The sequence below is a fragment of the Halichoeres trimaculatus genome, unplaced genomic scaffold (genome assembly GCF_033239565.1).
Source record: "Halichoeres trimaculatus isolate MK-OKI-2021-1 unplaced genomic scaffold, fHalTri1.1 fHalTri1_scaffold_8, whole genome shotgun sequence".
In the NCBI taxonomy this organism is placed as follows: domain Eukaryota; kingdom Metazoa; phylum Chordata; class Actinopteri; order Labriformes; family Labridae; genus Halichoeres; species Halichoeres trimaculatus.
In genome coordinates, this window is record NW_027437186.1 from 37,842,568 (window position 1) to 37,866,175 (window position 23,608).

General features: G+C 38.3%; 1 protein-coding gene across 1 annotated transcript; it reads left to right on the top strand.

Moving 5' to 3' along the window:
- The first annotated feature begins 4,396 nt into the window (after nt 1-4,396).
- arhgap22a (Rho GTPase activating protein 22a) lies at nt 4,397-23,470 on the top strand. Its single transcript, XM_074675146.1, has 10 exons — nt 4,397-4,728; nt 11,410-11,606; nt 13,464-13,551; nt 18,153-18,281; nt 18,781-18,991; nt 19,065-19,197; nt 19,292-19,365; nt 19,746-19,867; nt 21,232-22,228; nt 22,312-23,470. The coding sequence occupies exons 1-10, from the start codon at nt 4,695-4,697 to the stop codon at nt 22,529-22,531; spliced, it is 2,205 nt and encodes a 734-aa protein (XP_074531247.1). The 5' UTR covers nt 4,397-4,694; the 3' UTR covers nt 22,532-23,470.
- The last annotated feature ends 138 nt before the right edge of the window (nt 23,471-23,608 follow it).

Below are 23,608 nucleotides of genomic sequence, written 5' to 3' on the forward strand. Positions count from 1 at the left end.
TTCATTTTTTATATTTTTACAAAAATTATAAAATTTTAAAATAATGATTTTTTGCATTTTTTTAAATGTATTTATTCATTTATTTTTCTTTTGCAAATTTTAAAAATTTCAATTTTTAAAACAAAATTTGCTAATTTTTTGCCACACACATTTTGTGAAATTTAATGAAGTTTTGGCAAATTTTGGCAACTTTTTGATTTTTCAGTAAATTTCTTAAACATTAAAAAAAAACAGATCACATGTTTCATTTTATAAATCATACATGGGATTTTTTTCATGTATAGAATTCTATTTACTTTTTTGCCTTTATTGTTATAAGATAAAGTTGATCTTTTGGCTCCTGAATGACTTTAATCCAGGTGCGCCAAGGCAAAACGGCTCCTATCAAAGTAAAGGTTGCAGACTCTTGGACTAGGCCGTTCTAACAGATTGATTTTCTTTTTCTGAAACCATTTGAGAGTCAACTTTGCCGTGTGCTTTGGATGGTTGTCCTGCTGGAAGGTCCAGCCACGTCTCATCTTCATCATCCTGGTGGATGGCAGCAGATTCAGATCAAGAATTTCCCCATACATGGCTCCATTCATTGCTCCGTCAGTTAGATGAAGTTTTCCAACACCATGAGATGAGAAACAACCCCATGCCATGATGCTTCACCTCCAAACTTCACTGTTGGTGTAGTGTTTTTTGGCTGATGTGCAGAGCCATTTCTCCTCCAAACATGGTCTGTAGTATGACAGCCCAAAAGTTCAGTTTTGGTCTCATCTGACCAGACAACATTCTCCCAGTATTCTACAGGCTTGTCAAGATGCTGTTTAGCAAACTTTAAACCAGCTTCAACATGCCTTTTCTTGAGGAATGGAGTCTTGCGGGCTGAGGGTCCATAGAGGCCATGGTGGTGGAGTGCATTGCCTGTTGTTTTCTCTGTAACAATTGTACCTGCTGCCTCCAAGTCTTTCTGGAGCACTTTCAGGGTGGTCCTTGGCTGGTTGAGTCCTCTTCTGACTATCTTTCTGACTCCCTGGTCAGAAATCTTCAAGGAGCTCCTGTGCGTGGCCTGTTGATGGTAAGGTGGTGCTTCTTCCACTTGTGAATAATGGCTCCAACGGTGCTGACTGGAATATTCAGGTGCTTTGATATAAGTCTGTAACCAGTTCCATTCTGATGCTGAGCAACAATCAGGTTGTGAATGTCTTCAGAGAGCTCTTTGCCTTTACCCATCATGAGGTGTGTGCTGTTTAACTGCTTGGTGAAAAAAACACCTTTTTTATAGGACCATCAATTTGCTCTAGCCCAGCTGATGTTGGTTTGCACTAATTGGAAGTTCAAGTAATAATTACTGACAGATTTCAGGTGGTATGGTGCATTTCCTGTCCAAAGTATTCAGCCTTTCCATGGTGTGTTCAATACTTTTTTCCTGTGTTATCGTACTTAATTCACCATAATCATTATTTATGGACCTGAACGTTGTGATTTCTTTTCATGTGTGGATTAGTTGAGTTAATACCAATGTCTGGGAGAAATTTTGTTTGAATTGCAGCTTTGGAAATAAATGTGATAAGAAAAAAGTAGACACGTTCAATACTTATTTTCCCCACTGTATGTGTTTGAGTCTGCAGTTTTCACTTCTCCATCAGGACAGCTCACTTCCTCACAGAGCGACAGATTAATAATGAAAGGGACGACAGGAAAGCCTCACACATGTCTTTTATTTCTCTGTAAACCCACTCCATCTCTGCAGCAGCTGTTTGGGACTTGGTGATGCTTTCACGGAGAGTCCGGCTCCAAACCCAGAGTCGTCTGGTCTGCCCGTCCGACCTGACATGGCAAGTAGCGCTCTCATGACCGTCTTTATTTCCTTCCCTCTATCAGCGTCTGTTCGCTCCAGCATTCTCTGAGCGTGTGTCATTTCTGAGCCGATGATGGCAGCCGTGGTGCTCTCGTCTCTCCGGGGTTTGTGGTTTGTTTTCTGAGTGATTATCAATTAAGAAGGAGACTAGTTTCCCTGGAGTCATTGTTTGGACCTGGTCTGTGTGTGTGTGTGTCTCTGTGGGAGCAGAAATGGCCCCGGTGGTGACGGAAGGAGCGTGTGCAGACGAGATCACCACCATGAAACCATCCACGACTCCTCTGAGCGGAGACAGAGCCAAGGAGCTGGCAGGTAAAGCTCAGGTTAAACCACCGGTTTCAGCTTAGTTTATTATTCAACCTTTAGTCCTTATAACTTAGATTAAAAAAAAACTATTTACAGGCTTTATTTTGTTTAATTAACTTCCTGCTGCTTCATGAGTTTAAGCCGTGTTGTTATGATTGTCATGTCTGAGCTCAGCAGGTTTTACAGTTTCAGTTTTTGAGCTCTGTGAGCGTCGGCAAAGTGGAAATGATTCACATGTTGCCAGTTTTACAGTTTTCTACGAATTCAACCAAATTTAAACCCAAACAGTGATTCAACAATCTGATTCATTCTGGGATACTATTTATTTTTAGAGCTTTTTTTATGCATTTTTTTTATTATTATTTTTTTGCATTTTTAAGATTTTGAGACACGGTTAAAGCAGAGAAAAAAAACTAAAAAAAAAATGATTTAGCAAAACCCAATTAAAAACAATGAATTATAATATTATATTATTATCATTATAATTAAATTGTATTATTATTATAATATTTATTATAATAATACAATATAATTAATAATAATATATGACGACACATTTCATTAATTTCAAACAAGCATCTTTTAGTGAGCTGCTTGTTTCTCGATGTGAATTAATGATAATTATTAGATTAATTATGGAAATGATATAATTAACAAAAATAATAGAGAAGGTCATGATGAGGTTAACAAAGGTTAATTAAACTGAAAAGCAAACAACACAAAAAAAAATAAATAAATAATAATAATAATAATAATAAAATAAGTAAACGAAAAATGAAGAAACAAAGAGACAGGAATAAAAAAATAAAAAAAGAGAAAACTAAAAGGAAAAAATAAAAGGAATCATAACCATAATAATAAGAAACATACTTATACATACACACATGCATAACAATGTCACCTAGAGACATACATATGTTTACATGTGTTAAATATAAATGACATTCAAAAATTATTAAAAGATAATTATAAATTAATTAATTAAAAGCTAACAAAAACTAGAAAGAAGAAAATCCAATCAAATCATTTATTATTATTTTTATGTTCTTATTTTATTTCATTTTATTTTTGTATTAAATGTAAATAGAAATGAAAACTGATACATATATATGAATTAAGTAAGATCATTTAATGGAGGACTAAAAGTGCCAAATTAAATATAAAAATAAATAAATGAATTGTTAGATAAACAAATATCTATTTAAAATATCAAATTTGTCAGTTATTTTGAATTGAAATTTGTCTTGTGTAAAACTTAATTAGATTAATTAATGAATTAATTAATTTTTTATTTAGTTGTATTTTGCATTTTGGCCCTTTTGGTCCCCCATATAATATATATTTAAAATTAAGTAAAGAAATCATATATTTTTATTTATTTTATTTTATTTTATTTTATTTTATTTTTATATTAAATGGAAATAGAAATGAAAATTGATATATATATATGAATTAAGTAAGATTATTTTATGGAGGAATAAAAGTGCCAAAATGAAATAATGAAATAAATAAATAAATTAGGAGATAAATAAATATTTATTTAAAATATTACATTTTTTTTTTTTTTTTTAATTTGTTTTGAATTAAACTTAATCTAATTAATTAATTTATTAATTAATTACCTATTTAGTTTTATTTTGCATTTTGGCCCTTTTGGTCCCCCATATGATATATTTGAAATCAAGTAAACGAATGTATAAATAAAAACAGCCTGACACGGGTTGCAAGATGAATCGAAAAGCAGACGTCAGAGTTTCTGTCCTGCTCTTCTGTTGAGCGTTTCAGTCTCATCAGCCTCTTGAAGCGCAGCGTTTATCTGCTTTATCACATCCACTACAAGCCCATCAGGCAGAGCAGGAACAGGAACATCACACCCCTGAGTGCTGTGGCTTTCTCCACACACACACACACAGACACAGACAGACTGACTGCTGAGTGACGGCTGAAGTTTGTGTCATATCTCTGACGCTGCAGACATCATGACTTCACTGCATCAAAGGTTTAACACACACAGCTGATCTGAGGTTTTACTCCAGGTACAAACCAGCATCAGATCCTCCCGAGCAAACAGCTGGACACCTCTCTAGGTGAGAAGACAGAGGACACACAGCCAGACGTATTTATAGACGTGAGAAACTGATACTGAGCGTGTGCAGCTGCGGGCGGAGACACAGAGCGCAGCAGAGAGTGGGAGTGGGCAGGGCTCGAGGTATGTGAGAACAACAGCACGCCGGGCAGGGGACAGAGCGGGGGGAGTGAGACGAGAGGAAGGAGGAGGAGGAGGAGGAGGAAGAGGAGCGTGGTTAAGAGCTGCCAAGAGTGTGTGTGTGTGAGTGTGTGTGAGGGAAACCGGACAGAGGAAGACGGCGAGCCGGTGAGGCAGAGAGATGCTGGGAGAGGATGAGGAGTAGCAGGGCGAGGCAGCAGCAGCACAGAGAGTGTGTGTGAGTGTGTGTGTGTGTGTGTGTGTGTGAGGAGCAGTGTGTGAACAGAGGGATGCAGTCATGTCTCTGTGAGAGGGAGCAGCACAGCAACCGTTACCATGCTCAGCCCCAAGATCAAACAGGCACGCCGGGGTAAGAACAGTCCCTCCTCCATCCTTTCTTCCTCTCCTTTCCTCTCTCCTCTCTCCTTTTTCCTCCTCTGCAGAGATCCATCCTTCCTGCTGTCTTTGTGATATCATATCATCAGTGTTTCTGCTCTGATTGAAAAGACGTCCTGACGGTGTGGACGGTGCCGCTCTGTGCCGTCCTGCGTCCAGGTGACCACCGTCAGCACCATGGTGGAGTTTTTCTGCATGATTTGAAGAGTTGCAGGTGTAGCGTGCCGTTCAGGGTGATGTCATCCTCCCTCTGTCGTGGTTCCTCCCTCCTTATTCCTCCTAGATTTCCTCTGCTGCTTGTAGTAAATATGGCTGCTGGAGGAGTAACCCACCCTCCAACGTCCCGGCACGTTCACACCTGGGCACATGACTCCATCTCCGTCTCTCCGGGCGTTACGGGGTTAATGTTGAGCTGAGCGGCTGAGCTGAGAGACGAGAGGCTGGAGCAGGAATGCAGGGCTCTCCCTCGCTCCTGTAAATTGCAACAGCTGACTGTCAAACATAGTTCCTCTAACGCGGGTAAAACCCACTTGGAGTGGGGGGTGACCATGAGCGTGGAGATGGATCAGGAAGCTGTGAATCACAGGGTGAGGGTTAGGAGGAGCTCCTGCCGCTCAGATTAGCCTGATGCAGAGGAGAAACACTCTGCTCTGTGCAGCAGGTGTTGCAGGTAGCTCCAGGAGTCGTGACTGCTGCCAGCTCGTCTCTGTGAGGGAAACCGGTGTTGGTTTTTGGGGAGAGGCAGAGAGGAGGCTGTTTCCTGATGAATTAATTTCACATGTTTAAATATTAAAGCTCCTGTGAGGAGTTTTTAGCCGGTAATGAAACAGACAAGAATTAATCCTGAAGGCGATTCATGAGGCATTAAAGAAAACCAGACTACGAGGTATAAGATTTATTAATCCTGGAGTTATTTTTAATCCCTGATCACTGCCACAGCGCTGCTGTCAGACAAAAAGCCTTTTACACAAATAATCTCCAGAAATACACTGTAATGAAATTCAGATGTCACCTTACCTTAGCAGAGAAATCTAACACGTATGAACACATGGGAGCGCCAAGTACACACACTCAGAAATGCATGCATGCTATGGTAATAATTATAATAATAATAATAATAATTTAATCTATTAAATTAAATATATATTAATATATTATTGTTATAAATAATAGAGGTAGAAGTGAAAATTAATAATATATGAATAAAGTTAGATTATTTTATGGAGGACTAAAAGTGCCAAAATGGAATATTTAAATAAATAAATTAGTGTTTAAATGATTAGATAAATACATATTTATTTAGATAATTACATTTTTTAGTGTTTTTAAATTTTAGATTGTCTTATGTAAAACCAAATTTAATAAATAAATAAATAAAATAACTATTGATTTAATTATATATAATTTTAATATATAATTATAATTTATATTATTATTTACTTATATTTATATTATTTAAATAATGCATAATATAATATATTATTATTTTTATTGTTATTATTATTATCATTATATAAAATTTATTTATAAAGCACTTTCCAAAAACAACGTTACAAAGTGCTTTACTGAATAAAAACAAACGGTAAAAAAAAAGAATTGGTAAAAGAGAAATGCCAGGAAAAATATAGAAAAATGTAAAAGGCTGAGAACCTCTACCAGATAAAAGAAGAAAAAAATCAGTAAAATAAAAACAATAAATGATTAAAACAATTAAAAAACAAAAGATAAAGGATTTAAGATCCTCTCCATGATACTGTCAAAAAAAATAAAATGAAAATGAAATAAAAGCAGCATTTTGACGATTTAAACATGTTCAGCTGAAATCTCCAATGAAAGCATGTCTTTAAAAAATGTGTTTTTAAAACAGTTTTAAGGGGTCAAAGAGTTCATGGTAGGAGCTTAAAGCTGGGATTTACCAGAGTAGAGGTACTGGATCGGGACTCAGTATCAGCAGATAATCAAAATCAAATGACTTGGACCCAGCCTCAGTCTTGACTTTGGGACACTATCATGGAGCATTACACTCACATGTGTTAGACAAGATTAATAAAGAGAGCAGGGGCTTCATCTAGTCAGCAGGGGGCGCCAAGATCAACGATAATTGAAAGTCGCTCTGAGGAGCTTTAAGAAATAACAAAATAGGTTTTTTTCCAATTACTTTCTTTCAAATATGCAATGATACAGATCTTCACAATGAAGACAAACAATGGATGCATAATTAAAATCTAGTGAATAATAATTTAAAGGAGTAGTTTTTTGTGTTTTATGAAATTGTAGATGTGATTTCTAAGTTTTTGGTTTTTACACATTTACAAAAAAAGTAAAATAAAATAAAAGGCAATTTCAAAAAATTTATGAAAAAATACAAATAAATGAATGTAATAAAAATAGCAAAAACAATAGAATTTTTTTCCCAAATATTTGAAAAACCTTAAACTCAAAAAATAAAATAAAATCTCAAAATAATTGAAATCTCAAAAAAATTGAAAAAAAAAAAAATTAACATCCCAAGAAATTTGAAAAACCTTACATTAAAAAAATTTAAATCTCAAAAAAATTTAAATCTTAAAAAATTAGAGTAATGTTAAATTTAAAAAAATTAAAATCCCCCAAAATTTGAAAAACCTTAATTGAAAAAAAAACTCATACATTTGAAAAAAAATTCAATACTTTTTTCCAGAGGAAGGAAACATTTTTTTAAAGCATTTCAAACAATTTGAAAAAAAAAATAATTAATAAATAAAAGATGCAACAATATCAAACAATTTTGGAATTTTAAACATTTGCAAAATTAAAAAAAAAAAAAAAGTTTTTAATTATCTTTTTTTTTTTTCAAAACTCTTAAATTATATGCATATAATGTGATGTGTTTCGATATCACTTAATAAAATGTGATTCTTGATACCATTTACCAATCATACATCAAATATGGAGCAGGGGCCCTAATATTGTTCATCAATGATCAATATATTTTTAATTTAAAAGCCTCATTTAGTCCTCTAGGGGCAGTTGTTGTGGAGCAGTCATTACACAAAGGATACAGACAAACAGCAACATCAGATGATAAATTATACACAAGAGTTAAAATATAAAGTGAGATCTTTGATAATGATTTTAAACAGGCTGATTAATCAGTAAACACATTCAAAGAGTCGTCTCTATAACAGTCTCTGTGAAAAGACAGAAGCTCATTTCTGACTATTACAGGAGAGTTTCTCCTCATGAATATCTGAAAAAGTCCTTTAACCTTTTCCAAAGTGTGTTTGAGTTTGTTTTCTACCAGGCTGCACAGAATGAAGGATTTCACTGTTGGTGTCCGTTCACAGATCAGTTTGAGGAAGTGAGAGGTCGAGGGGAAGACTCTCTGTAACTGTAACTGTAAGAAATTCACAGTCTGTGTGAATGGATTTTTGGTCTTGCAGCAGTTTTTGTGTTTGGAGTTTTGTCTCCTCTGACGGTCTTTGAATTCTCTCACAAACGATGATGTGAAGGAGAAAAACCTGGTTCCTCCTCCGTCAGAGACTCCAGTCTGCACGCCACGCTTGGTGCTCTTGCCATCTCTCATTTGCTCTAATGGTTTTCTCCTCTGATTAGATCCTGGCTCTGCTCGGCTCTGACCCTTTTATGCAGCATCACTCAGTGCATAGTCATACAGCGGCGCTGAGCCCGGCTGAAGGATGGAGAGCAGGGTCTGAGGGAGCTGAAGTGTTTGACAGGACGACATGATGCTGTTTGAGGTTTTCTCCATCAGCTGACCGGAGGTTTTTCTCATCATGAGAACATTTGAATTAAAAAATAAAGACTTTTAGATACGATCCATTGGAGAAGCTAATGACATGAAGGCTCTGTGTCATTTTATTGCCATAGTTCCTCATCATATGGCTTCTTAAAGTGAGGATGGATGTGAGCAGATATTAACTTCGTCAAACTGATTCCAACATGAGCTTCAGCCGCTGTCTGAGACATTTTTCTTCACATTTATCCGTTACTTCTTCTCTTTTCTTTTTTCTTTTTACTGTTTGTTTTTATTCTGTGAATCACTTTTTTAAAGTGCAACATTAATAGATTTTATTATTATCATTATTACTAGTTTGTCCTTGTTATGACCCCACAGACAGCTAGGGTATGATAAGTGAAGAGTAACAGAATTGAACCCAGGACAAAAGAGAGATGAAATGAAGCATTTGTACAAGGAAAGTGTTTTTCACAAAATAAGGAGCCCAACCCTCAAAACCAGTATCTGATTAAATAAATAAACAAACAAAATCCAGATCCTGAAACTCTCTTTCAGCCCAAACAGTCTCAGCAGACAGGACACACGCAGTCAAAGACACACACCTGCCACAACTGCTGCCTCCCTGATTGTCAAGCAGCTACAGGTGAGCCCAAGTTATACAGTAGAAAGGTTTTTTACAGTGTTTGATCTGAGTAACATTAGTCCCTGAAACTTGTTATAATTTGATTCATGTCCACAAATAGTTTTTAACCGAGAGTCGACTAAAGAATCAGTTCCTCTCTGAGATTTCCTTCCTCTTCTTCGTTCTTTTTTAAACCACATCAACATGTCTGCTGTATTAATAGATCATTTAACGGCCAACCTGCTGGATTAATTTACATGACTGATATGTGTCAAAACACGAGCAAATTACAAAAAAATGATGAGTTAAACGTCTTAAACAATACATGTTATCAAATTCAAATTTTTCACATTTTCATATTTTTTTTCTTTACATTTTTACAATTTAAAAAAATATTTTTTAAAAGTCTTTGCTCATTTTTTGATATTTCAAAATTTTTCTAAAAATATTGGCTAATGTTTTAAGTATTTTTTTTGTAAAATTTTTGGAAATTTTTGAAAACGTAAAAATTAAAACATTTTTAAAACTTTTCTAAAATAACACGGTCTTGAAATTTTGCATAATTTTGAAGTTTTAATTTTTCAATTTTTTGCAAATTCTTTAAATTTCATCTCTTGAAAATTTTGGAAATTTTTTGACATCCCAGATATTTTGGAAGTTTTGCAATTTTAAAATTATTATTTTTTAAGAGTCTTTGCACATTTTTTGATATCTAAAAAAAAATCCAAATGTTGGCAAATGTTTTAAGTATTTTTTAAATTAATTTTTTGGGAAGAACTTTGGAAATACAAAAATTGAAACATTTCAATAAATTTTCTAAAGTAAAAAGTTCTTGAAATTTTGCACAATTCTGAAGTTTCAATTTCTTTCTTTTTCTTTCTTTTTCAAATTCTTAAAATTTCATCTCCTTTTGGTAATTTTTAAAAAATTTATTGAGATCCCAGATACTTTGGCAGTGTTGCAATTTTAAAAATTTAATTTTTTAGAGTCTTTGCACATTTTTTGATATTTCAAAAAAATTCCAAAATTTTTGCAAATGTATTTTTTTAATGTTTTTTTTTTTTTGAAATTTTTGAAAACACAAAAATTAAAACATTCTTTTTAAAAATTCTACAATAAAAAGTTATTGAAATTTTGCACGATTCTAAAGTTTCAATTTTTTATTTTTTATTTTTTTATTTATTTATTTATTCATTTTGCTAATTCTTGAAATTGTATCTTCTTTTGGGAATTTTTGCAATTTTTGACATTTTAGATATTTTGGAAGTGTTACAATTCTTTAAATTTTGATTTCTTAAAAGTCTTTGCACATTTTTGAAATTTGTCATTTTTTTTTTATTACGTTTTTTTTAAAATTCCTCCAAAATCTGAATTTTTTTCAAACAAAAAAATCAGACATCACATGTACAGTTTCATGAATAAAAAAAAGTTTAGATGATTATTCACTAAATTTTAACTCTGTATAGATTTTTTTTCACCTTCATGGTCTGTTTTGTGGAGATAAAGTAGATTTCGTGGCTCTTGAATGACTTTAATCCAGCCGAGCTGAGCCAAACTGATCTGGAGTCGTCCCAGCAGCCGTGACTCTGCAGATGAAGGACGAGCAGAGCAGAGAGCAGTAAAACGTTCAGTCCCAGAAACTGACAAACAACAGAGAGAAAGAGAGGAAACCAGAGAGAGGATCAGCCCGAGCAGAAACGTCCCTGCTGTCCTCAGCAGAAAGCAAGATGCAATTAACAGGAGAAAAAGGAGCCATTGATTTCTCCCCCTCTGCTCTCCCTCTGCTCTCTGTTTATCTCCCCCTCCTCACCCCCATGACTCCCCGGGGAGCGTTCACCGTGGCTGGTTTTACTCCTTACCTCTGGCACACCTATGCTAATATAAAATCCATGCTAGGACTCAGTCTGCAGCTGGTAAAGCTGATCTGAATCAGATTCTCCTCTCCGTGCAGCAGAGCAGGAAAAACGAGCTCCTCTCTAAAACCAGAGACACAAAATGAAAAGATCTGAGTGTCGTCTCAAAACAAGATGTCTCTGCTGCAAAATGGAGGCTCTGCTTTGGTGGATTTACCTAAGAGGGAATCTGGATGCATGGTGAAGCGTGTGAGCTTATCTGCACCTGAGGGAGGCGTCTGTGAATAATGATCCAGGATTTCATCCCTGATTAATTTTTGGAGCTTGAACAAACAACAACTACAGGAAATTCCTAAAATGACAAGTTTGCTCTTCTCCCTATAAACTGACCCTGTTTGTCTGTGTGTGTGTGTGTGTGTGTGTGTGTGTGTGTGTGTCCTTCAGCACGGTCCAAGAGCATGGTTCTGGGGGAGTTGTCGCGGGTGTCCCGGCCCTGCTCTCCTCTGGACCAGGAGAAAGCTCTGAAGGCCGGCTGGTTGAAGAGGCAGCGCAGCATCATGAAGAACTGGCAGCTGCGCTGGTTTGTCTTAAGGAATGAAGCTTTGTATTTCTACAAGGACCAGGACGAGACCAAGGCACAGGTGACGCTCGTAAAATAATTCATACACAGACGTATTCACACACACAAAGCTCCTGAAACGCTCCTAAATCCTGTGACGTGAGCTCAAAGAGTCCATGTTTTGGCTAACTGAGCCTGAAAAAGATATATTCCTAATCCTAATCCACACTTCAGAATTAGATTATCAGCATCAATATCACAGGTTATTGACGTGCAACTTCTTAGCTTCACATCAGGTCAGGCAGAACATGGTTGATTTAAAGCACATCTAAGTCAATATGACATCATCACGCCAGCTGATGAAGTTTGGAGAAAGAGGCTGAAAGGAAACACAAGCTAACAGCTAAGGCACATGTTAAGGCTAAAACTTAAGCAAAAGGTTAGGATACAAGCTAAAGGCTAAAACCAGAGCAAGATGCTAAGACACAAACAAAATGCTAAGACAGACTACAGCTTGAGCTAAATGCTAAGACATGAGCTAAAGGCTTAAACTTGAGCTAAATGCTAAAAAATGGCTATTTGCTAAGACACATGTTTAATACTAAGACAGGACCTATAGGCTAGAACTTGAGGTAAATGCTAAGACACGAGCAAAGGCTAAGACTTGAGCTAAAGGCTAACATACAAGCTATAGGCTAAAACTCAAGTTAGATGCTAAGACACAAGCTAAATGCTTAGACAGGACTTCAAGACTAGACCATGAGCTCAATGCTAAGACATGAGCTAAAGGCTTACCCCCAATCTAAAGGCTTAGACTTAAGCTTAATGCTAAAACTTGAGCTAAAGGCCAAGATGTGAGCTAAAGGCTAAAACTTCAGCCAAATGCTAAAAAACTGGCTATTTGCAAAGACACAAGCTAAAGCCTAATACAGGACCTAAAGGCTAGAACTTGAGCTAAAGACTAAATCTTAAGCATAAGGCTGGACTTGAACTAAATGCTATAATAAGAGCTTAAGGCTAAGACACAAGCTAAAGGCTAAAACTTGAGCCAAATGCTAAGACATGAGCTAAAGGCTAACATAGAAGCTAAAGGCTAAAACTTGAGCTAAGTGCTAAAAAAAGAGCTAAACCCAGGTTAATGTGTTTGTGCTAATGTTGCCTCCAACCCACAGTCAGCAGTTATTCTGCAGTGGTCTGTTCAAACTTGAGAGTCTATCAATAAAATGAAGAGCCAGGTTACGTTAGCTCTGCTTGGTGAGGTTGGAGTTGGTAGATGAGCTCTGGTAGGACAGAACCAGGATTCACTAACGTTACACGTTACAGACACGTCTCAGAGCACCGGGCTGTGAGGAGAGAGAAATATAGCAGCTGCTAAGCTACGCTACAAACTGACAGTTAGCTTGTTGTTACGTTAGCCTACAGATACGTCAGAGCACTGGACTGCCGATAGCGCTACATATAGCCGTAAATATTGTCCTGTAAAGACATCTCTACACACACACACACTTCTCTGTAACGTCCCAGTGTGTTGCTGCTGCTCTGACACTCTCTGATAATGTGACAACATGCTGCCCTGTGCTTCAGCTGTGTGTGCGTTTAGCGGCGACCTTTGACCTTCTCTATGTTGGGAAGATCAAAAATGTGAGTCCATCAGGAAGCGCTGTGGGAATATAAAGATGAGGAGCTGTTTCCCTGAGTCATCCCTCCATCCCTCCCTCCATCCCTCCATCCCTCCATCCCTCCCTCTGCTGGACGCGCGCCCAGAGCCCTCTGTTCTCAGAGCTCCATAATGTTCGACATGCACTCCACGTCCCGGTCCAGAACCACTAATTGATTTCTTGTTTGGCTCTTGAAGACAGTTGATGGGGGTATTTTCCTCAGGCCTGTCTGTCAGTCCGTCTCTCAGCCAATCACAGCCTTCCTCTCTCCTCCCCTGCAGGGCTGCATTCCTCTACAAGGCAGTCAGGTCAACGAGCTGCCTGCCAATCAGGACGAGCCTGGTCGACACCCGTTTGAGATCGTTCCAGGTGAGTTGGCGAGGCGGCGGCTCTGTAATGTGAGGAAGTGAGTGAGTCCTGTTCCAGTGATGCTGACGCTTCTGTTCATGATGTGGAGCCAAAATGAAGGAACACACTGTTATTTTTATTTCTCCCTTATAGTAACGACTCCAGAGACTGAACACATGAAGCACAAACAAAACACAGAAATAACAAAATAACAGCTTAAAGCATGCAAAACGCTGAAAACGTCTGATTTTTTTTCTGTTTTTTTATCTTCATTCTTAGAAAATCATCATCTGAGTAAGTCCTTTCTAGATACACCATTTTCTGAGAACATATAAAAATTCACTTTAATTTAATTTTTTTCAGTGTTGCAAATTAATCATATAATATTTTTAAAAAATTTAATTTTAATTTTTATTAGAGTATTGCAAATTAATCATTAAAGATTTTCTGAAAATATTTTTAATATATTATTATTATTATTAATAGTAATAATAATAATAATAATAATAATAATAATTATAATAATAACAATAAAATAATAATAGTAATATAATAATGATAATGATAATAATAATAACAATTATTATTATTATTATTTTCATTATTGCTATTAAAATAATAATAATAATAATTTTCATGATTATAATAATTGTTATTATTAGTATTATTAATAATAATTATATTTACGATTATCATTAATTATTACAGAAAATATATATGACACAACATAATTAAACATGTAATTGGATTGTTCATTTATGTAAACAAATAAATAATCATAGAATTAATAGTAATACAGTAAAAATACTTATCTATTTATATATATATATATATATATATATATATATATATATATATATATATATATATATATATATATATATATTGATAGATACACCACAAAACATGCCCCCTAAAGAAAAATGATACATGAATTAATTGAGAAAAAATTCACTTTTATTTTTTTAGTAACAAACATATTAAAACATTTTTCAACAACAAAAAAATATTTTTAAAACCAAATTAAGTTGAATCATTGTTAGAATTTATCAGATATCATTTTTAATTTGTACACAAATTTGTACACGTTGTCTTATTCTTATGTGTTACATTTGCTGTATATGTATCTGTAGCTGTTATTTTTTTAATCCTATGACTTCCTGATGTCCCTGTTTAACATTATCAGTTACTGAAACACTTGGACGTTTGTGAACGTAGATATTTATCCTGTCAGTGATCTGGGTTTTATTTTATAGAGAATCACAGGTTTATGAGTCTGACCGTATTATACAGAGACACATAGACAGTGTGATCTCTCCACAGTCATTTTTATAGACGTATGACCGTCTCTGCTCTGCACATCACTCAGGGTGAAATCCCCCAGAAACCAAAATAACATCATGTCCTAACTGTACGTCTGATTACAGCAACATGAGTAAAAACATGTTAAACTAAATTTAACACCTGGAAACCTTTAAAGGGATACACAGAGGTTTGACTTTATGATATTTGTCTCATGACAACTGACCACTGCTTTAATGCTTTTTTAAACCACACGACACAAGTATAAAAAAATAATGAAAGGTTTGTTTCACAACCTTGATCCAGTGATTCCTGAGAAAACAGAAGTTTATCAAACAGCTCAGTGACTCACAGGCCGCAGCACGGGCATGAAATCTGCAGAAAAAACAGAAAGGATGAGCGTTGTTTTGTCATCATTTTAGGCTTTGATGCCTTTATTTTCAGACTGGAGAAAAGATAGAGTAAGACACTGAGCGTTATGTTGCAAAACCTGGAATCTGAACAAGTGTTGATGTTTCAGTTTTGGAAAAAAATGACTTTAGGAAAGTGTCTCATTCTAAGATATTCAGAGACAAAAATGACGCCTGAGTTGCTCATCTTAAAATCTACCAATTATGTCAGACAAAAATTTCTCATCAGGTCTTTTAAAATCAGAATAATGCTTTAACACAAGAAGCTAAACAAAAACTAAAAGCTAGCCCAAGAAATAAGTTTTGCTGACTCAAAATGACAAGAAAGAAAAATGAATTTGAATGGAAAAAGTATTTTTGACGTCCAAAGAAGAAAAACTAGTGTATATTTGAAAAAAAAAAAAAAAATTAACGCATGGATGGATCTCCTCAGGGTTTCTGCCGTAGCTGCAGGAGTCACAGCGCCTCTCGTCGTCGTCGTTACTGTGCTTCAGTAGATTCTTGTAAAGAAATGTAAAATAAGTGAAAATCTGTGAACACATCAGTCTGTCTGCTCTCAGACTGAGAAAGGTCAGTGTCACCTTGGAGGACGCAGAGTCTGTGATTCCTGGAGGAACGTTTAGCTGAAGACGATCAGAGACGTGCTGTGAAAACACACTGACACGTTTTATCTGTGTGTCTGATACTGACAGGACATCACCTGCTGCTGCTGCGTCTTCTTTTCCTGATTCACTGAACAGAAAACACACACACACACACATGTATATATAGTCATGCCTTACCTGTGTGCAGAGCTGCTGCCTGTCAGCAGATTTATTGCTGCAGCACAGACCCACACTGGGACTGGCTGCATCATTAGCAGACGTGCTCATATTTACTGTATAGAGTTTCTGACTGCTGCAGAAAGTGGTTTTAAATATTCATGTGCATGGCCTCTCTGTGTTTGGGCACTTCACTTAAAGGGCCACGGCTCTGATACCTGATCTTTAAACACATTCACGTTTCAGAACGTCATCAAGATGTGAAGGGAATGCAGTAAAACTGAGTTTTAATCATTTTTCAAACTGTGTTCACTTTAAAGTTGTTCATGGATGCTCAAAGTTATGTTTTTCAAATTTAATTCAAAATTCAAAAAGCTTATTGTCGTACTAGCACATGTTTACACATAGATAGCCAACTTTGAGTATTAGTGCCAACAATTGACAAGGAACAAGGAAACAACGTGAACAGCAACTGAGCAACTACTTAAAAAATACAGAATTATATGTTACACACTCTGTGAAAAAGAATAAAGATAAAGTTCAGATTTAAGCTATAAAAAATAAAGAAAATTTATAAAAAAAAAAAGAATTCATAATAACAATAACAACAACAACAATAATAATAATAATAATAATAAAGATAATAATAATAATAATAATAATAATAATAATAATAATAATAATAAAAGGATTAAAAGCCCCATAAATATCAAAGAAATAGAAAAGAAAAATCTCTAAGGAAAAGAATAGTATAACATACATACAATATAACATAACATAATATAATATAATATAATATAATATAATATAATACAACATATAAATAAATAAAATGTGATAAAATGTGATATACAATAAAATATAACAAAATATAATATAATATAATATAATATAATATAATATAATATAAATTAAAATGATATAAAATAATATGATATAATAAAGTGTGGAAAAATATAATATAATTTGATATAATATAATATAATATAATATAATAAAGTATAAAAAATATAATATATAATATAATATAAAATAATATAATCTAATAAAATGTAATATAATATAATGTAATATAATAGAATATAGTATAACATAATTTAATTTAATTAAATATTATATATTTTTAAAAAAGAATGTAATGTTTCATTACTTAGTGGGCTTAAGAAGTCCTCTTAAGAGCAGGTAAAAAACATATATATATATTTATAAAATCATGGACTCAACATGAAATGTGCAAATGTTAAAAAAATATACAAATATAAAGGTACAGACAGAGCAAACCAAGGCAGCTGAATTTATCACACTTATTACCAGCTGCTGAAGTCGTTTTATTCCCATGAGGCATAAAAACCATCTGAAGGTCATTAAAATCATCTGAAATAATACACTGAGGTCGTACTTCTCTGAAAGTCACAGGATCAACGGCTGCTGTGCTCTTTAAAAAAAGGAGGAAGCTTTTCTAATTTGTCGTAATAAGGATGAAAACGAAGCGACGTGAACCTTTAACACAGGAGACGTGTCCAGAGAGAAACCCAGGAGGAGGAGGAGGAGAAGCAAAGAGAAAGATCCTGAAAGAGAGGCTCGGTGCAGTTGCTGGTGTCCACAGGGAGCTCCTCTTTCTGGGTCACTTCTCTCACACATAACACACCCTGCACCACTGTGCACCACTGTGCTGGACTCTGACAATGCAGGGGAACAATATATGGCCCAACCTAAACAGCATGAAGTCAAATAAATCTGCTCCAGACTCATAACCAGTTTATTTGATGGTTTACTCCAGTTTAAAACCATCAGAGGAGCAGCAGCTCTGCAGCTCTTATCTCTGCGCCTGAGCTTCACATGAAGGTGAAGTTTCCCTCAGTGTGATCAAAGCTGAACAGGAATAAACTGAAATGTCAGTCTGAAATGTCAGAGCGGTTGGTTTCAAGCTGTGTGCAGAGAGAGGAAGAGGAGGAAGAGGAGGCACAGCTGCACGGCGCGGTCTTTGTACCTGACGGGGCTGCTGCACCTGATAAGGTCACGGCTGGAAACCACATCTTTCCTCTGTGCTCTGCAGAGTCAAACTGCACCTGTTCGACCTGTTTCCTCTATGAGTCTGCGTTTTTAACGTCCAGAGCTTCAGCTTATCTCACTTATCTTCTGTTTCCAGGGGCGTCAGGAGAGAAGGATCGGACCGGGATGAGCCACGAGTCTTACCTGCTGATGGCGAACTCTCAGAGCGACATGGAGGAGTGGGTCAGGGCCATACGCAGGGTCATATGGGCGCCGCTAGGAGGAGGTGGGAGAATAAATATATCAAAAATCAGAATTTTGGAGAGAAAACACTCAAATTTTATACACAAGAAGAAGATGCTCGAACACGTCAGTTATTGTTAAATGATTATTTTCCTAAAGTCAGTTTCCTGTTGCTCTGAAACAGTATTTACACAGTCTTTACAGGCTGTTTTTGTCTAATTTTAAGTAGAAAATGTCTTATTATATTCAATATGAGCCAGATTCAACTTATTAGTCAAGAAAAATGTCTAATTTCGAGTTATTTAAAGACTAAATGAGGTCTGAATTTCTATAACAATTAAAAAAAAACTGCTAATGGAAGAAGAGAAATTTGCTTGAAACTAAAACTTTTTTTTTTTGTCTTTAAATAAGTTGAAATCAGACATTTTTCTGGCCTGCTCAGGTGAATCTGGCTCAGATTGAGTCTAAAAAGACATTTTTATACGTAAATAAGACAAAATCACTTGATGAGATTTCAGTTTTCCTCCTCTCTGTGTCTGCAGGCGTGTTTGGGCAGCACCTGGAGGAGACCATGTTGTACGAGGCGCAGTGCGGCGCTCAGCGTCAGGTCCCGGTGCTGGTCGAACAGTGCGTCTCCTTCATTCGGGACCACGGGCTCCAGGAGGAGGGGCTCTTCAGGGCCCCTGGTCAGACCAATCACGTTCGAGAGCTGCAGGACGCCTTCGACCGCGGCGAGAAGCCCGTGTTTGACAGGTGAGCAGATCACACCAGCGTCAGATCTTTATAACGGGAGCAGTCTAAGTACATGCCTCCATGTCTCCTACAGTACCACAGACGTCCACACGGTGGCGTCACTGTTAAAGCTGTACATTCGGGAGCTGCCAGAGCCCATAATCCCTTTCTCCAAGTACACGCAGTTCCTCTCCTGTGCTCCGCTGCTGACCAAGGATAAAGCTACGGTAAGCTCCGCCCTCTCACTTCCTGGTGTGTGTCAAACCCTCTGCTCGGGATGAAACGTCTGAAACGTCTCCTCTTTGTCTTTTTTCCTCCCAGGGGATCTCAGAGCTCTGCAAACAGGTGAAATCTCTTCCTCAGGTCAACTCCAACCTCCTCAGATACATCTGCAGGTGAGTGAGCGCCACGTTTCCCTCTGATCAGCTGACTGATCTCACTTCCTGTTGTTCCCTGTGTCCGCTGAGTGATGGTGGGACACCCTGTCACACCAGGCAGTAACATTCATCACTCCCACGTCCTCATCACAGGAAGTGACATCACTCCGACTGACTGAGTGTGAATAACCGCCGCCGTCTCTCAGTGAAGTCTGCGTTTTTAGAAACACTGAGCCCACACAGCATTCAGAGCCGTGACTCAGCCTCCTCTTCATCAGCTCCGTTTTTATTCGACACAAAGACCCAGAGACGTCTTCTCAGATCTGTCAGCACATGTCAAAACTCCTGGATGTGAGGAAATGAGTTCTCCTTCTTCTCCTTTCTGCTCCTCTGCTCAGGTTTCTGGACGAGGTTCAGGCGCACTCCAACGAGAACAAGATGAGCGTCCAGAATCTGGCCACCGTGTTCGGACCCAACATCCTTCGGCCCAGGGTGGAGGATCCAGTGATGATGATGGAGGGTGAGGGGTGGTGCTGCTATCTGTCACACTAACAGCAGGAACTTTAGGAGGTTCTTGGTACAGGTTCCCTGCTGGGGTCAGGGTCAAACTACAGTCCCAGGAACCTGATGGTTCCCACCAGAAGTTACTCACGCCATGATGAGTTTTCTCTTTAAGTGTAGGACATTTGGATGTATTTTTGGAAAGACAGCCTTTTAAAGCATCATGAAAGTTGAGTGAGACATGTTAGCTTCAACATGCCAACTCCTCAGTAAGGAAAAGTTTCTATTGGCTGTTGCTGGAAGTCGCTAAATGACATCATCGCCTAATTTACATAATAAGCAATCTGCATGTAATTGTCATGGACGCTGTGAAAGAGACTGTCAGCAGGTAATAACACACTGAAAATATGTTGAAAACTACTAATTTCTTCTGGGTTTATTAAGTGTTTCTGTTTTTCTGTTTCACCTGACCAGTCCAGAAAAATGTCTTTTTTAAAGTTTTTTAAAGACAAAATGAGGTCTGAATTGATGTAACAAGTAAAAAAAAATCTTCCAATGGAACAAGAGAAAAGTGACTTGTATTAAAGGTCCCATCTCCTGCTCCTTTCCTCAGTTTAATCTGGATCATTGATGTCTTCATGAAATGGTAGTAACATGTTTTGGTCCAAAAAGCCAATAAATCAAGCACAGCAGCATTGTTTCCAGGCTCTCATAGCCCCTCTGTTCAGAACGCTCTGATTTAGTGGGCGTGGCCTTCATATGTAAATGAGCCACCGCTGATACCGCCCCGCTCTTCCACGTCACTGAGAGCGGCGCCACGAGCTCCGAGTGCACAATGTTTAGAAAACAGAGAAGCTCCTTTACCGTAACATTACAGGCTAAAACAACAGGCTAACTGCAGCTAAAGTTAGCATCCTGAAGCTAACACAGAGACAGGGGGGACACTGAGGAAAAGCTCTTCCATCTGCTCCACAGCACACAGCATTTAAAATACTCACATTTCCAGGGTCCCAGGTTTGTTGGAGGATGGTTGGTAATGCGCCTGGATTCAGGACCAGTCTATTGGCTAGCCCTCTGTTGGACTGTCCAAAGTTGGAAAAGCAGTCGGCCGTGAAGTGACGAGAACACACATGCTCAGTTTTACTGAGTGTAGCTGGAACATTTCCTGATAAATGAACTCTAGACACTTAGTCTGTCTTCTTCTGAGATGGGAAGCTTGAGCATGGAGCTATGTGGCTGTTAACAGACAAAAACAGAGCAGTGATGGCTCTTCAACTACGGCATTCTCCTCCCTGCTGCTGGGGAGATTTATCTCGAGCAGCCTTCATAAACTTGTCTTAAACTCTAACTCTCTGACTCTGTGCGTGCTGTGTCTGTGAACAGGAAGCTCTCAGGTCCAACATCTGATGACTGTGCTGATCAGCGAACACGCCCAGCTGTACCAACGAGACGAAGCTGAGACTGTGACCCCGCCCCCCTCGGCGCCGCAGCAGCTGAGGAAGTCTGAAATCCAGAGGTGCAAAGTGGAATGGGTCTCCCAGGAGGACCCTGACGCCTCCCCCTCCTCAGGCACCGGCTCCAAACCCTCTCAGGAGAAAGCCCAGACACCCACTCCTCCTACAGACACTAAACCACCTGCACCCAGTCCGGTCCCCCCGTCAGAGAAGGTTGAGGACGGTAAGACCGAAGAGAAGGAGAAAAGTAAGACAGAGGAGAAGGAGGATGGGAAAGAGGAGAGCAGGAGTGAAGGGAAAGGAGGAGGTGATTTAGCCGTCAGCCCCAGTAAAGCCAAAGCCCTGCCCTCCTGGAGGACCTCCTTCAAGGGCGGCGCAGCGGCTCCAGGGCCGAGGGCGAAGATCGGGGGCTCGGCGGGGGACGTGTCTGCGGCCGGGGGGAGCAACTGGCTGATGAACGGCCTGTCGTCGCTCCGGGCCCACAGGCGCACCACCTCCTCAGGAGAAAGACTCAAAGACTCCACCCTGTCCCTGAAGGAGAGCACCCTGAAGGACTCGCAGAGAGACTCTGACGAGGACTCCCCGCAGACCTCCCTGTCTCACAGAGCCCTCCTCCAGTCCCACAGACTGTCTGCCTACGATAACGTCGCCCCCTCCAGCCTGAGCCTGCCCGCTGACTCCTCCTCCATCTGGACCTCCTTCGAGATTTCTCTAGCCGAGCCGGACGGGAGTGAGAAAGCGGTAAAACCAGGACATGGTCCAGAAAAACCCTCAGAGGTGAAGGACAGCTCCAGTACTCTGGATCACAGCGCGAGCGGGGCTGAGGATGACCCCCCAGGAACTAAAGAAGGTCTCACAGACGGGCTGACCCAGCTCAGACAGGAACTGAAGAGACAGAGGACCAGCTACGAAAGCTGCATCCACAAGTGAGTAACGTTCACTTCCTGTCGGGGAAAAAGCTTCAGCGAGTTTTTACAGATTCTTCTTCTTCTCTTTCTTCTTCTGTCAGGTTGGAGGAGTCCTGCTCCAAGTACCAGTCCCAGGTGAGCCGCCTCGAGGAGGAGCTGGACCAGGAGAGGAAGAAGTTTCAGATGCTGGAGATCCGGCTCAGGAACTCGGAGCGAGCGCATCAAGACGCAGAAAACCGAAACCTCCTCCTCCAGAGAGAGATGGAGGAGTTCTTCAAAACCCTCGGGGATCTGACCACAGGAGCAACACGGACCAACTAGACCAGAACAACCTGCCTTCATCTGGTCCATTAGAGGAGGAAGAAGAGGAAGAGGAGGAGGAGGAGGAGCTTGAATACTGGGATCTGACCAGCCAGCCCCAAAGCTTTGAAGACCAAATACCTCTAGTGCAGTACAACTTACCACCGTGTCCTCTACCAACAGCCGTCTCGTGCCTACACTGAGCAGTGCCGGTGCCAAAAAGAGCTCCTCTGGACCCAGCGCCCCTCAACCCACCGTTCCTCTGACACTGTCACACTCCTTAGATCATGTAGCTCATTATTTATTGACTAGGCTGCTCTGTGAGGGAGCATGGATGTACCCATCACTGAGGAGGCTGAAATCTAATCAGGTGTTTTTGTCTCAATTTCAGTAAAAATTGTCTCATTATACTCAATCTGAGCCACATTCACCTGACTAGTCCAGAAATATGTCTCATTTCAAGTTATTTATAGACAAAATGAGGTCCACATTTCAAGTGTTCAAATTTCTTGTATTAAGACATTATTCTAGTTTCAAGCTAATTTACGAGGACATTTTTCTTGCTCCATTGGCAGATTTGTATGGTCCTTGCTCAAGGAGATAAGGTTTAAAAACTCACCAAAATTGGCACAAACCCTGCAGTTGCAAAAAAATTTGATATGATACCAAACTTGACCCCCAACATCCCATAATATGCTCTCTAGCACCATCTAGGCACACTAAAACAGCCCTAGTGACCTGTAGGAATGCAGTACAGCGATCAAACCAACATCAAACTGTTTGTGACAGTGAGATGCAAAAAACATACATTGACACCTTTGACCTTTCTCAAACAGGAAGCTGGCAATTTGCCTTTCAAAATAAAAGTTCACCACAATTTTACCCTTTCTGCAAAAATTATCTCCTCAAAAACCAAAAATGGTATTGGCTTGAAATTTGCAGATTTCCTTTTTTTTTTTTTACAAAAGTTCTTATTGAAGTTGTTATTTCGAAAACGTTTTTTCGAATAATGAGCCCTTAAAGTTGGTGAACCCCAAAGAAGCCCTCTCAGCTCCCTCCATTAGAATCAATGGGAGAATAGCTCCGCAAGCTGCCACA

Excerpts from the sequence above, each read along its gene's own strand:
- arhgap22a (XM_074675146.1), top strand. The coding sequence starts at position 4,695 with ATGCTCAGCCCCAAGATCAAACAGGCACGCCGGG. Across the intron at positions 4,729-11,409 it reads GATCAAACAGGCACGCCGGG|CACGGTCCAAGAGCATGGTT; the intron begins GTAAGAACAGTC and ends TGTGTCCTTCAG. Across the intron at positions 19,198-19,291 it reads TGACCAAGGATAAAGCTACG|GGGATCTCAGAGCTCTGCAA; the intron begins GTAAGCTCCGCC and ends TTTTCCTCCCAG.